Source organism: Myxine glutinosa, chromosome 6 (assembly GCF_964187855.1).
Source record: "Myxine glutinosa chromosome 6, kmMyxGlut1.1, whole genome shotgun sequence".
Lineage (NCBI taxonomy): Eukaryota > Metazoa > Chordata > Myxini > Myxiniformes > Myxinidae > Myxine > Myxine glutinosa.
The window spans coordinates 188559920-188573241 of record NC_136266.1 but is presented as its reverse complement, the minus strand read 5'-3'; the positions used below and the strand labels follow the sequence as shown (position 1 = coordinate 188573241).

General features: G+C 61.4%; 1 protein-coding gene across 3 annotated transcripts in view; it reads left to right on the top strand.

Moving 5' to 3' along the window:
- The first annotated feature begins 1558 nt into the window (after positions 1-1558).
- The window catches only part of LOC137418855 (serine/arginine-rich splicing factor 5-like), a 49578-nt gene continuing 37814 nt past the window's right edge, over positions 1559-13322 (top strand). The window contains exon 1 of one of the 3 annotated variants that reach the window (XM_068104998.2): positions 1559-1615. Coding sequence is in view for 1 of the 3 variants with exons in the window: in XM_068104997.2 (XP_067961098.1) it covers positions 1791-1795 (5 nt within the window). In the remaining 2 variants the exon portion in view is untranslated. Of the gene's footprint in view, positions 1796-13322 lie in introns of all 3 variants that reach the window. The other 2 variants (XM_078781012.1, XM_068104997.2) reach the window with 2 other exon arrangements.

The following is a 13322-nucleotide window of genomic DNA, read 5'->3' as shown; positions in this document are numbered from 1 at the left end:
CTTTCATATCATAAACAGATAACCTTGGCGGAGTGCTCCTCTCATATCATAAATGGATAACCTTGGCGGAGTGCTCCTTTCATATCATAAACAGATAACCTTGGCGGAGTGCTCCTCTCATGTCATAAATCGATAACCTTGGTGGAGTGCTCCTCTCATATCATAAACAGATAACCTTGGCGGAGTGCTCCTCTCATATCATAAATCGATAACCTTGGCGGAGTGCTCCTTTCATATCATAAACAGATAACCTTGGCGGAGTGCTCCTCTCATATCATAAATCGGTAACCTTGGCGGAGTGCTCCAAAAAACAGATAACATTGGTGGGGTGCTCCTCTCATATCATAAATAGATAACCTTGGCGGAGTGCTCCTCTCATATCACAAATAGAAAACCTTGGTGGGGTGCCCCTCTCATATCATAAATCGATAACCTTGGCGGAGTGCTCCTCTCATATCATAAATCGATAACCTTGGTGGGGTGCTCCTCTCATATCATAAACAGATAACATTGGTGGGGTGCTCCTCTCATATCATAAATAGATAACCTTGGCGGAGTGCTCCTCTCATATCATAAATCGATAACCTTGGCGGAGTGCTCCTCTCATATCATAAATCGATAACCTTGGTGGAGTGCTCCTCTCATATCATAAATCGATAACCTTGGCGGAGTGCTCCTCTCATATCATAAATAGATAACCTTGGTGGGGTGCTCCTCTCATATCATAAATCGATAACCTTGGTGGGGTGCTCCTCTCATATCATAAATCGATAACCTTGGCGGGGTGCTCCTCTCATATCATAAATCGATAACCTTGGTGGGGTGCTCCTCTCATATCATAAATAGATAACCTTGGTGGGGTGCTCCTCTCATATCATAAATCGATAACCTTGGTGGGGTGCTCCTCTCATATCATAAATCGATAACCTTGGTGGGGTGCTCCTCTCATATCATAAACAGATAACCTTGGCGGGGTGCTCCTCTCATATCATCAATCGATAACCTTGGCGGAGTGCTCCTCTCATATCATCAATCGATAACCTTGGCGGAGTGCTCCAAAAAACAGATGACATTGGTGTGCTTCTGTCATAGATAACCTCTCATAGATAACCTTTGTATCCGCTGATAACACAATCAATTCGTGTGGTGAATAAGTCACAAGAGCATCCAGTTAACGACGGCTCGGACAGTCTCTGCTCGAGTTCCACGATATCCCTGTTTCCATGGAGATCGCCATGTTGTTAAGCGATGCCGAGCGCTCTGTTCCGTTTGTGTGCTTGCTTATCCGCTTTGAATAAAGAAAGCCGCTTGGTAAGCGATAACAAGCTGCTTGTTAAAGGAACACACGCACTGGTTAAATATCGAGATGGTTATTTTTTAACCACAATTCCCTCATTGTAATAAAATTAATATGCATAGCACCTTTAAATTATTAGCAACAACTTGTCATTTCTGATGTTTAAAAGTTTAACCTTTTGAAAAGAAAGAAGAGTAAACGTGGCCGATTAATGGACGAATGAACATCCTCGACCTAAGCTCCGCCCAGTTTGCTGCCCCTGCGAGTTTTTCTTGCAAACCCCGTAGAGCTTCTTGTTCAGTGAAGCCATTTTGTTTGGTTCGTTGTGCTCCTTCTCTCTCTGTCTCTGCGGTTTGATTTACACGGGTTTTCTTTGTGGGTTTTTTTTCAGCTCCCATCGCATGCATGTTCCTGCCTAATTTGATCACAATAATTAAGAACTTTGACATCTGTCGAGTCATTTTGTGCTCCATATGTTGTTTAATGTATTCGGATGACGTAAGTGTGTGAATTATCGTTTGGAAATGTTTAAAGCCCGTCGGTTTCAGTTTATCTGAACTTAGCGAGTTTATTTCGTTCTGATTAAAACTTGAAGCGGCCGCGGATCAATCGATGTGTTTAAAATGGCGTCGACGTTGATCTGAGGGAGATGATGATAAAATGGGCCCCGACTTCCATTTGGAGTTTTTCATCTTAAAATGTCTTCTTTCCCTTTGTTTGGGAAAAATGTTTTTTTTTAACCGAATTGGCGTTTATAATCGTTTGGGTTTTTGTGTTCACGAGAATGTTTCGTAATATACTAGTACGTTGTTGTAGTTGTAGTTGTAGTTGTAGTCGTAGTTGTATAATATCGATGGAGTGAAAATATAATGCGTGGGTCTGGTATACTGTACGCATTGCATTTTAGTATTGTAATTTGTTAGTGTGAGTGCATAAATGACGTACGTTCACATACAGGTACTGGTACCTTGATTTTTGTGTACATACAGGTACTGATACCTTGATTTACGTGAAAAACAGGTACTGGTACCTTGAATCATGTGTGCGTACTGGTACCTTTATTTACGTGCACAAGAAGGTACTGTCCTGTCCGTCCTGTCATTTCGCATTCGCACGCACTCTTCCTCGCTCTCGCACGCACTTTCTCGCTCTCGCACGCACTCTTTGTCGCTCTCGCACGCACTTTCTCGCTCTCGCACGCACTTTCTCACTCTCGCACGCACTTTCTCACTCTCGCACGCACTTTCTCGCTCTCGCACGCACTTTCTCGCTCTCGCACGCACTCTTTCTCGCGACGGCACGCACTTTCTCGCGCTCGCACTCTTCCTCACTCTCGCACGCTTCCTCGCTCTCGCACGCACTCTTCCTCGCCCTCGCACGCACTCTTCCTCGCCCTCGCATGCACTCTTCCTCGCCCTCGCACGCACTCTTCCTCGCTCTCGCACGCACTCTTCCTCGCTCACACGCACTCTTCCTCGCTCTCGCACGCACTCTTCCTCGCTCTCGCACGCACTCTTCCTCGCTCTCGCACGCACTCTTCCTCGCTCTCGCACGCACTCTTCCTCGCTCTCGCACGCACTCTTCCTCGCTCTCGCACGCACTCTTCCTCGCTCTCGCACGCACTCTTCCTCGCTCTCGCACGCACTCTTCCTCGCTCTCGCACGCACTCTTCCTCGCTCTCGCACGCACTCTTCCTCGCTCTCGCACGCACTCTTCCTCGCTCTCGCACGCACTCTTCCTCGCTCTCGCACGCACTCTTCCTCGCTCTCGCACGCACTTTCTCGCTCTCGCACGCACTTTCTCGCTCTCGCACGCACTTTTAATCGCTCTCGCATGCACGCTTCCCCGCTCCCGCACGCTCTTCCTCGCTCCCGCACGCACTCTTCCTCGCTCTCGCACGCACTCTTCCTCGCTCTCGCACGCACTCTTCCTCGCTCCCGCACGCACTCTTCCTCGCTCCCGCACGCACTCTTCCTCGCTCCCGCACGCACTCTTCCTCGCTCCCGCATGCACTCTTCCTCGCTCTCGCACGCACTCTTCCTCTCTCCCGCACGCACTCTTCCTCGCTCTCGCACGCACTCTTCCTCGCTCTCGCACGCACTCTTCCTCGCTCCCGCACGCACTCTTCCTCGCTCCCGCACGCACTCTTCCTCGCTCCCGCACGCACTCTTCCTCGCTCTCGCACGCACTCTTCCTCGCTCTCGCACGCACTCTTCCTCGCTCTCGCACGTACTCTTCCTCGCTCTCGCACGCACTCTTTCTCGCTCTCGCACGCACTCTTTCTCGCTCTCGCACGCACTCTTAATCGCTGTCGCACGCACTCTTAATCGCTCCCGCACGCACGCTTCCTCGCTCCCGCACGCACTCTTCCTCGCTCTCGCACGCACTTTCTCGCTCTCGCACGCACTTTCTCGCTCTCGCACGCACTTTCTCGCTCTCGCACGCACTCTTATTTGCTCTCGCACGCACTCTTATTTGCTCTCGCACGCACGCTTCCTCGCTCCCGCACGCTCTTCCTCGCTCCCGCACGCACTCTTCCTCGCTCCCGCACGCACTCTTCCTCGCTCCCGCACGCACTCTTCCTCGCTCCCGCACGCACTTCCTCGCTCCCGCACGCACTCTTTCTCGCTCTCGCACGCACTCTTCCTCGCTCTCGCACGCACTCTTTCTCGCTCTCGCACGCACTCTTTCTCGCTCTCGCACGCACGCTTCCTCGCTCTCGCACGCACTCTTCCTCGCTCCCGCACGCACTCTTCCTCGCTCCCGCACGCACTCTTCCTCGCTCCCGCACGCTCTTCCTCGCCCCCGCACGCACTCTTCCTCGCTCCCGCACGCACTCTTCCTCGCTCCCGCACGCACTCTTCCTCGCTCCCGCACGCACTCTTCCTCGCTTCCGCACGCACTCTTCCTCGCTCTCGCACGCACTCTTCCTCGCTCTCGCACGCACTCTTCCTCGCGACGGCACGCACTCTTCCTCGCGACGGCACGCACACTTTCTCGCTCTCGCATGCACTTTCTCGCTCTCGCACGCACTCTTTCTCGCGACGGCACGCACTTCCTCGCTCTCGCACGCACTCTTCCTCGCTCTCGCACGCACTCTTCCTCGCTCTCGCACGCACTCTTCCTCGCTCTCGCACGCACTCTTCCTCGCTCTCGCACGCACTCTTCCTCGCTCTCGCACGCACTCTTCCTCGCTATCGCACGCACTCTTCCTCGCTCTCGCACGCACTCTTCCTCGCCCTCGCACGCACTCTTCCTCGCCCTCGCACGCACTCTTCCTCGCCCTCGCACGCACTCTTCCTCGCCCTCGCACGCACTCTTCCTCGCCCTCGCACGCACTCTTCCTCGCTCTCGCACGCACTCTTCTTCGCTCTCGCACGCACTCTTCCTCGCTCTCGCACGCACTCTTCGCTCTCGCACGTGCTCTTCCTCGCTCTCGCACGCGCACTTCCTCGCTCTCGCACGCACTCTTCCTCGCTCTCGCACGCACTCTTCCTTGCGACGGCACGCACTCTTCCTTGCGACGGCACGCACTCTTTCTCGCGACGGCACGCACGTTCTCGCTCTCGCGCGCACTCTTTCTCGCTCTCGCGCGCACTCTTCCTCGCTCTCGCGCGCACTCTTCCTCGCTCTCGCGCGCACTCTTCCTCGCTCTCGCGCGCACTCTTCCTAGCTCTCGCGCGCACTCTTCCTCGCTCTCGCGCGCACTCTTCCTCGCTCTCGCGCGCACTCTTCCTCGCTCTCGCGAGCACTCTTCCTCGCTCTCGCGCGCACTCTTCCTCGCCCTCGCGCGCACTCTTCCTCGCCCTCGCGCGCACTCTTCCTCGCCCTCGCGCGCACTCTTCCTCGCCCTCGCGCGCACTCTTCCTCGCCCTCGCGCGCACTCTTCCTCGCCCTCGCGCGCACTCTTCCTCGCTCTCGCGCGCACTCTTCCTCGCTCTCGCGCGCACTCTTCCTCGCCCTCGCGCGCACTCTTCCTCGCCCTCGCGCGCACTCTTCCTCGCCCTCGTGCGCACTCTTCCTCGCCCTCGCGCGCACTCTTCCTCGCCCTCGCGCGCACTCTTCCTCGCTCTCGCGCGCACTCTTCCTCGCTCTCGCGCGCACTCTTCCTCGCTCTCGCGCGCACTCTTCCTCGCTCTCGCGCGCACTCTTCCTCGCCCTCGCGCGCACTCTTCCTCGCCCTCGCGCGCACTCTTCCTCGCCCTCGCGCGCACTCTTCCTCGCCCTCGCGCGCACTCTTCCTCGCCCTCGCGCGCACTCTTCCTCGCCCTCGCGCGCACTCTTCCTCGCTCTCGCGCGCACTCTTCCTCGCTCTCGCGCGCACTCTTCCTCGCTCTCGCGCGCACTCTTCCTCGCTCTCGCGCGCACTCTTCCTCGCTCTCGCGCGCACTCTTCCTCGCCCTCGCGCGCACTCTTCCTCGCCCTCGCGCGCACTCTTCCTCGCCCTCGCGCGCACTCTTCCTCGCCCTCGCGCGCACTCTTCCTCGCCCTCGCGCGCACTCTTCCTCGCCCTCGCGCGCACTCTTCCTCGCCCTCGCGCGCACTCTTCCTCGCCCTCGCGCGCCCTCTTCCTCGCCCTCGCGCGCACTCTTCCTCGCCCTCGCGCGCACTCTTCCTCGCCCTCGCGCGCCCTCTTCCTCGCCCTCGCGCGCACTCTTCCTCGCCCTCGCGCGCACTCTTCCTCGCCCTCGCGCGCACTCTTCCTCGCCCTCGCCCGCACTCTTCCTCGCCCTCGCGCGCACTCTTCCTCGCCCTCGCGCGCACTCTTCCTCGCCCTCGCCCGCACTCTTCCTCGCCCTCGCGCGCAACTCTTCCTCGCCCTCGCCCGCACTCTTCCTCGCCCTCGCGCGCAACTCTTCCTCGCCCTCGCCCGCACTCTTCCTCGCCCTCGCGCGCACTCCCTCGCCCTCGCGCGCACTCCCTCGCCCTCGCGCGCACTCCCTCGCCCTCGCGCGCACTCCCTCGCTCTCGCGCGCACTCTTCCTCGCTCTCGCGCGCACTCTTCCTCGCTCTCGCGCGCAATCTTCCTCGCTCCCGCGCGCACTCTTCCTCGCTCCCGCGCGCACTCTTCCTCGCTCTCGCACGCACTCTTTCTCGCTCTCGCACGCACGCTTCCTCGCTCTCGTACGCACTCTTCCTCGCTCCCGCACGCACTCTTCCTCGCTCCCGCACGCACTCTTCCTCGCTCCCGCACGCACTCTTCCTCGCTCCCGTACGCACTCTTCCTCGCCCTCGCACGCACTCTTCCTCGCCCTCGCAGGCACTCTTCCTCGCCCTCGCACGCACCCTTCCTCGCTCTCGCACGCACCCTTCCTCGCTCTCGCACGCACTCTTCCTCGCTCTCGCACGCACTCTTCCTCGATCTCGCACGCACTCTTCCTCGATCTCGCACGCACTCTTCCTCGCTCTCGCATGCACTCTTCCTCGCTCTCGCACGCACTCTTCCTCGCTCTCGCACGCACTCTTCCTCGCTCTCGCACGCACTCTTCCTCGCTCTCGCACGCACTCTTCCTCGCTCTCGCACGCACTCGCCCCCACACGCACTCTTTCTCGGTCTCGCACGCACTCTTCCTCGCTCTCGCACGCACTCTTTCTCGCTCTCGCACGCACTCTTTCTCGCTCTCGCACGCACGCTTCCTCGCTCCCGCACGCTCTTCCTCGCTCCTGCACGCACTCTTTCTCGGTCTCGCACGCACTCTTCCTCGCTCTCGCACGCACTCTTTCTCGCTCTCGCACGCACTCTTTCTCGCTCTCGCACGCACTCTTTCTCGCTCTCGCACGCACTCTTTCTCGCTCTCGCACGCACTCTTTCTCGCTCTCGCACGCACTCTTAATCGCTCTCGCATGCACGCTTCCTCGCTCCCGCACGCACTCTTCCTCGCTCTCGCACGCACTTTCTCGCTCTCGCACGCACTCTTAATCGCTCTCGCACGCACGCTTCCTCGCTCCCGCACGCTCTTCCTCGCTCCTGCACGCACTCTTCCTCGCTCTCGCACGCACTCTTCCTCGCTCCCGCACGCACTCTTCCTCGCTCCCGCACGCACTCTTCCTCGCTCTCGCACACTCTTCCTCTCTCCCGCACGCACTCTTCCTCGCTCTCGCACGCACTCTTCCTCGCTCTCGCGCGCACTCTTCCTCGCTCTCGCGCGCACTCTTTCTCGCTCTCGCGCGCACTCTTCCTCGCTCCCGCGCGCACTCTTCCTCGCTCCCGCGCGCACTCTTCCTCGCTCCCGCGCGCACTCTTCCTCGCTCTCGCACGCACTCTTTCTCGCTCTCGCACGCACTCTTTCTCGCTCTCGCACGCACTCTTTCTCGCTCTCGCACGCACTCTTTCTCGCTCTCGCACGCACTCTTAATCGCTCTCGCATGCACGCTTCCTCGCTCCCGCACGCACACTTCCTCGCTCTCGCACGCACTTTCTCGCTCTCGCACGCACTCTTAATCGCTCTCGCACGCACGCTTCCTCGCTCCCGCACACTCTTCCTCGCTCCCGCACGCACTCTTCCTCGCTCCCGCACGCACTCTTCCTCGCTCTCGCACGCACTCTTCCTCTCTCCCGCACGCACTCTTCCTCGCTCTCGCACGCACTCTTCCTCGCTCTCGCACGCACTCTTCCTCGCTCTTGCGCGCACTCTTCCTCGCTCTCGCGCGCACTCTTCCTCGCTCTCGCGCGCACTCTTCCTCGCTCCCGCGCGCACTCTTCCTCGCTCCCGCGCGCACTCTTCCTCGCTCCCGCGCGCACTCTTCCTCGCTCCCGCGCGCACTCTTCCTCGCTCCCGCGCGCACTCTTCCTCGCTCCCGCGCGCACTCTTCCTCGCTCCCGCGCGCACTCTTCCTCGCTCCCGCGCGCACTCTTCCTAGCTCCCGCACGCACTCTTCCTCGCTCCCGCACGCACTCTCCCTCTCTCCCGCACGCACTCTTCCTCGCTCTCGCACGCACTCTTCCTCGCTCTCGCACGCACTCTTCCTCGCTCTCGCACGCACTCTTTCTCGCTCTCGCACGCACGCTTCCTCGCTCTCGCACGCACTCTTCCTCGCTCCCGCACGCACTCTTCCTCGCTCCCGCACGCACTCTTCCTCGCTCCCGCACGCACTCTTCCTCGCTCTCGCACGCACTCTTCCTCTCTCTCGCACGCACTCTTCCTCGCTCTCGCACGTACTCTTCCTCGCCCTCGCACGCACTCTTCCTCGCTCTCGCACGCACTCTTCCTCGCTCTAGCACGCACTCTTCCTCGCTCTCGCACGCACTCTTCCTCGCTCTCGCACGCACTCTTCCTCGCTCTCGCACGCACTCTTCCTCGCTCTCGCACGCACTCTTCCTCGCTCTCGCACGCACTCTTTCTCGCTCTCGCACGCACTCTTTCTCGCTCTCGCACGCACTCTTCCTCGCTCTCGCACGCACTCTTCCTCGCTCTCGCACGCACTCTTCCTCGCTCTCGCACGCACTCTTCCTCGCTCTCGCACGCACTCTTCCTCGCTCTCGCACGCACTCTTCCTCGCTCTCGCACGCACTCTTCCTCGCGACGGCACGCACTTTCTCGCTCTCGCACGCACTTTCTCGCTCTCGCACGCACTCTTTCTCGCTCTCGCACGCACTCTTTCTCGCTCTCGCACGCACTCTTTCTCGCTCTCGCACGCACTCTTTCTCGCGACGGCACGCACTCTCTCTCGCACGCACTCTTCCTCGCTCTCGCACGTACTCTTCCTCGCTCTCGCACGCACTCTTCCTCGCTCTCGCACGCACTCTTCCTCGCTCTCGCACGCACTCTTCCTCGCTCTCGCACGCACTCTTCCTCGCTCTCGCACGCACTCTTCCTCGCTCTCGCACGCACTCTTCCTCGCTCTCGCACGCACTCGCCCTCACACGCACTCTTTCTCGCTCTCGCACGCACTCTTTCTCGCTCTCGCACGCACTCTTAATCGCTCTCGCACGCACGCTTCCTCGCTCCCGCACGCACTCTTCCTCGCTCTCGCACGCACTTTCTCGCTCTCGCACGCACTCTTAATCGCTCTCGCGCGCACTCTTCCTCGCCCTCGCGCGCACTCTTCCTCGCCCTCGCGCGCACTCTTCCTCGCCCTCGCGCGCACTCTTCCTCGCCCTCGCGCGCACTCTTCCTCGCCCTCGCGCGCACTCTTCCTCGCCCTCGCGCGCACTCTTCCTCGCTCTCGCGCGCACTCTTCCTCGCTCTCGCGCGCACTCTTCCTCGCTCTCGCGCGCACTCTTCCTCGCTCTCGCGCGCACTCTTCCTCGCCCTCGCGCGCACTCTTCCTCGCCCTCGCGCGCACTCTTCCTCGCCCTCGCGCGCACTCTTCCTCGCCCTCGCGCGCACTCTTCCTCGCCCTCGCGCGCACTCTTCCTCGCCCTCGCGCGCACTCTTCCTCGCCCTCGCGCGCACTCTTCCTCGCCCTCGCGCGCCCTCTTCCTCGCCCTCGCGCGCACTCTTCCTCGCCCTCGCGCGCACTCTTCCTCGCCCTCGCGCGCCCTCTTCCTCGCCCTCGCGCGCACTCTTCCTCGCCCTCGCGCGCACTCTTCCTCGCCCTCGCGCGCACTCTTCCTCGCCCTCGCCCGCACTCTTCCTCGCCCTCGCGCGCACTCTTCCTCGCCCTCGCGCGCACTCTTCCTCGCCCTCGCCCGCACTCTTCCTCGCCCTCGCGCGCAACTCTTCCTCGCCCTCGCCCGCACTCTTCCTCGCCCTCGCGCGCAACTCTTCCTCGCCCTCGCCCGCACTCTTCCTCGCCCTCGCGCGCACTCCCTCGCCCTCGCGCGCACTCCCTCGCCCTCGCGCGCACTCCCTCGCCCTCGCGCGCACTCCCTCGCTCTCGCGCGCACTCTTCCTCGCTCTCGCGCGCACTCTTCCTCGCTCTCGCGCGCAATCTTCCTCGCTCCCGCGCGCACTCTTCCTCGCTCCCGCGCGCACTCTTCCTCGCTCTCGCACGCACTCTTTCTCGCTCTCGCACGCACGCTTCCTCGCTCTCGTACGCACTCTTCCTCGCTCCCGCACGCACTCTTCCTCGCTCCCGCACGCACTCTTCCTCGCTCCCGCACGCACTCTTCCTCGCTCCCGTACGCACTCTTCCTCGCCCTCGCACGCACTCTTCCTCGCCCTCGCAGGCACTCTTCCTCGCCCTCGCACGCACCCTTCCTCGCTCTCGCACGCACCCTTCCTCGCTCTCGCACGCACTCTTCCTCGCTCTCGCACGCACTCTTCCTCGATCTCGCACGCACTCTTCCTCGATCTCGCACGCACTCTTCCTCGCTCTCGCATGCACTCTTCCTCGCTCTCGCACGCACTCTTCCTCGCTCTCGCACGCACTCTTCCTCGCTCTCGCACGCACTCTTCCTCGCTCTCGCACGCACTCGCCCCCACACGCACTCTTTCTCGGTCTCGCACGCACTCTTCCTCGCTCTCGCACGCACTCTTTCTCGCTCTCGCACGCACTCTTTCTCGCTCTCGCACGCACGCTTCCTCGCTCCCGCACGCTCTTCCTCGCTCCTGCACGCACTCTTTCTCGGTCTCGCACGCACTCTTCCTCGCTCTCGCACGCACTCTTTCTCGCTCTCGCACGCACTCTTTCTCGCTCTCGCACGCACTCTTTCTCGCTCTCGCACGCACTCTTTCTCGCTCTCGCACGCACTCTTTCTCGCTCTCGCACGCACTCTTAATCGCTCTCGCATGCACGCTTCCTCGCTCCCGCACGCACTCTTCCTCGCTCTCGCACGCACTTTCTCGCTCTCGCACGCACTCTTAATCGCTCTCGCACGCACGCTTCCTCGCTCCCGCACGCTCTTCCTCGCTCCTGCACGCACTCTTCCTCGCTCTCGCACGCACTCTTCCTCGCTCCCGCACGCACTCTTCCTCGCTCCCGCACGCACTCTTCCTCGCTCTCGCACACTCTTCCTCTCTCCCGCACGCACTCTTCCTCGCTCTCGCACGCACTCTTCCTCGCTCTCGCGCGCACTCTTCCTCGCTCTCGCGCGCACTCTTTCTCGCTCTCGCGCGCACTCTTCCTCGCTCCCGCGCGCACTCTTCCTCGCTCCCGCGCGCACTCTTCCTCGCTCCCGCGCGCACTCTTCCTCGCTCTCGCACGCACTCTTTCTCGCTCTCGCACGCACTCTTTCTCGCTCTCGCACGCACTCTTTCTCGCTCTCGCACGCACTCTTTCTCGCTCTCGCACGCACTCTTAATCGCTCTCGCATGCACGCTTCCTCGCTCCCGCACGCACACTTCCTCGCTCTCGCACGCACTTTCTCGCTCTCGCACGCACTCTTAATCGCTCTCGCACGCACGCTTCCTCGCTCCCGCACACTCTTCCTCGCTCCCGCACGCACTCTTCCTCGCTCCCGCACGCACTCTTCCTCGCTCTCGCACGCACTCTTCCTCTCTCCCGCACGCACTCTTCCTCGCTCTCGCACGCACTCTTCCTCGCTCTCGCACGCACTCTTCCTCGCTCTTGCGCGCACTCTTCCTCGCTCTCGCGCGCACTCTTTCTCGCTCTCGCGCGCACTCTTCCTCGCTCCCGCGCGCACTCTTCCTCGCTCCCGCGCGCACTCTTCCTCGCTCCCGCGCGCACTCTTCCTCGCTCCCGCGCGCACTCTTCCTCGCTCCCGCGCGCACTCTTCCTCGCTCCCGCGCGCACTCTTCCTAGCTCCCGCACGCACTCTTCCTCGCTCCCGCACGCACTCTCCCTCTCTCCCGCACGCACTCTTCCTCGCTCTCGCACGCACTCTTCCTCGCTCTCGCACGCACTCTTCCTCGCTCTCGCACGCACTCTTTCTCGCTCTCGCACGCACGCTTCCTCGCTCTCGCACGCACTCTTCCTCGCTCCCGCACGCACTCTTCCTCGCTCCCGCACGCACTCTTCCTCGCTCCCGCACGCACTCTTCCTCGCTCTCGCACGCACTCTTCCTCTCTCTCGCACGCACTCTTCCTCGCTCTCGCACGTACTCTTCCTCGCCCTCGCACGCACTCTTCCTCGCTCTCGCACGCACTCTTCCTCGCTCTAGCACGCACTCTTCCTCGCTCTCGCACGCACTCTTCCTCGCTCTCGCACGCACTCTTCCTCGCTCTCGCACGCACTCTTCCTCGCTCTCGCACGCACTCTTCCTCGCTCTCGCACGCACTCTTTCTCGCTCTCGCACGCACTCTTTCTCGCTCTCGCACGCACTCTTCCTCGCTCTCGCACGCACTCTTCCTCGCTCTCGCACGCACTCTTCCTCGCTCTCGCACGCACTCTTCCTCGCTCTCGCACGCACTCTTCCTCGCTCTCGCACGCACTCTTCCTCGCTCTCGCACGCACTCTTCCTCGCGACGGCACGCACTTTCTCGCTCTCGCACGCACTTTCTCGCTCTCGCACGCACTCTTTCTCGCTCTCGCACGCACTCTTTCTCGCTCTCGCACGCACTCTTTCTCGCTCTCGCACGCACTCTTTCTCGCGACGGCACGCACTCTCTCTCGCACGCACTCTTCCTCGCTCTCGCACGTACTCTGCCTCGCTCTCGCACGCACTCTTCCTCGCTCTCGCACGCACTCTTCCTCGCTCTCGCACGCACTCTTCCTCGCTCTCGCACGCACTCTTCCTCGCTCTCGCACGCACTCTTCCTCGCTCTCGCACGCACTCTTCCTCGCTCTCGCACGCACTCGCCCTCACACGCACTCTTTCTCGCTCTCGCACGCACTCTTTCTCGCTCTCGCACGCACTCTTAATCGCTCTCGCACGCACGCTTCCTCGCTCCCGCACGCACTCTTCCTCGCTCTCGCACGCACTTTCTCGCTCTCGCACGCACTCTTAATCGCTCTCGCACGCACTCTTAATCGCTCTCGCACGCACTCTTAATCGCTCCCGCACGCACTCTTCCTCGCTCCCGCACGCACTCTTCCTCGCTCCCGCACGCACTCTTCCTCGCTCTCGCACGCACTCTTCCTCTCTCCCGCACGCACTCTTCCTCGCTCTCGCACGCACTCTTTCTCGCTCTCGCACGCACTCTTTCTCGCTCTCGCGCGCACTCTTCCTCGCTCCCGCGCG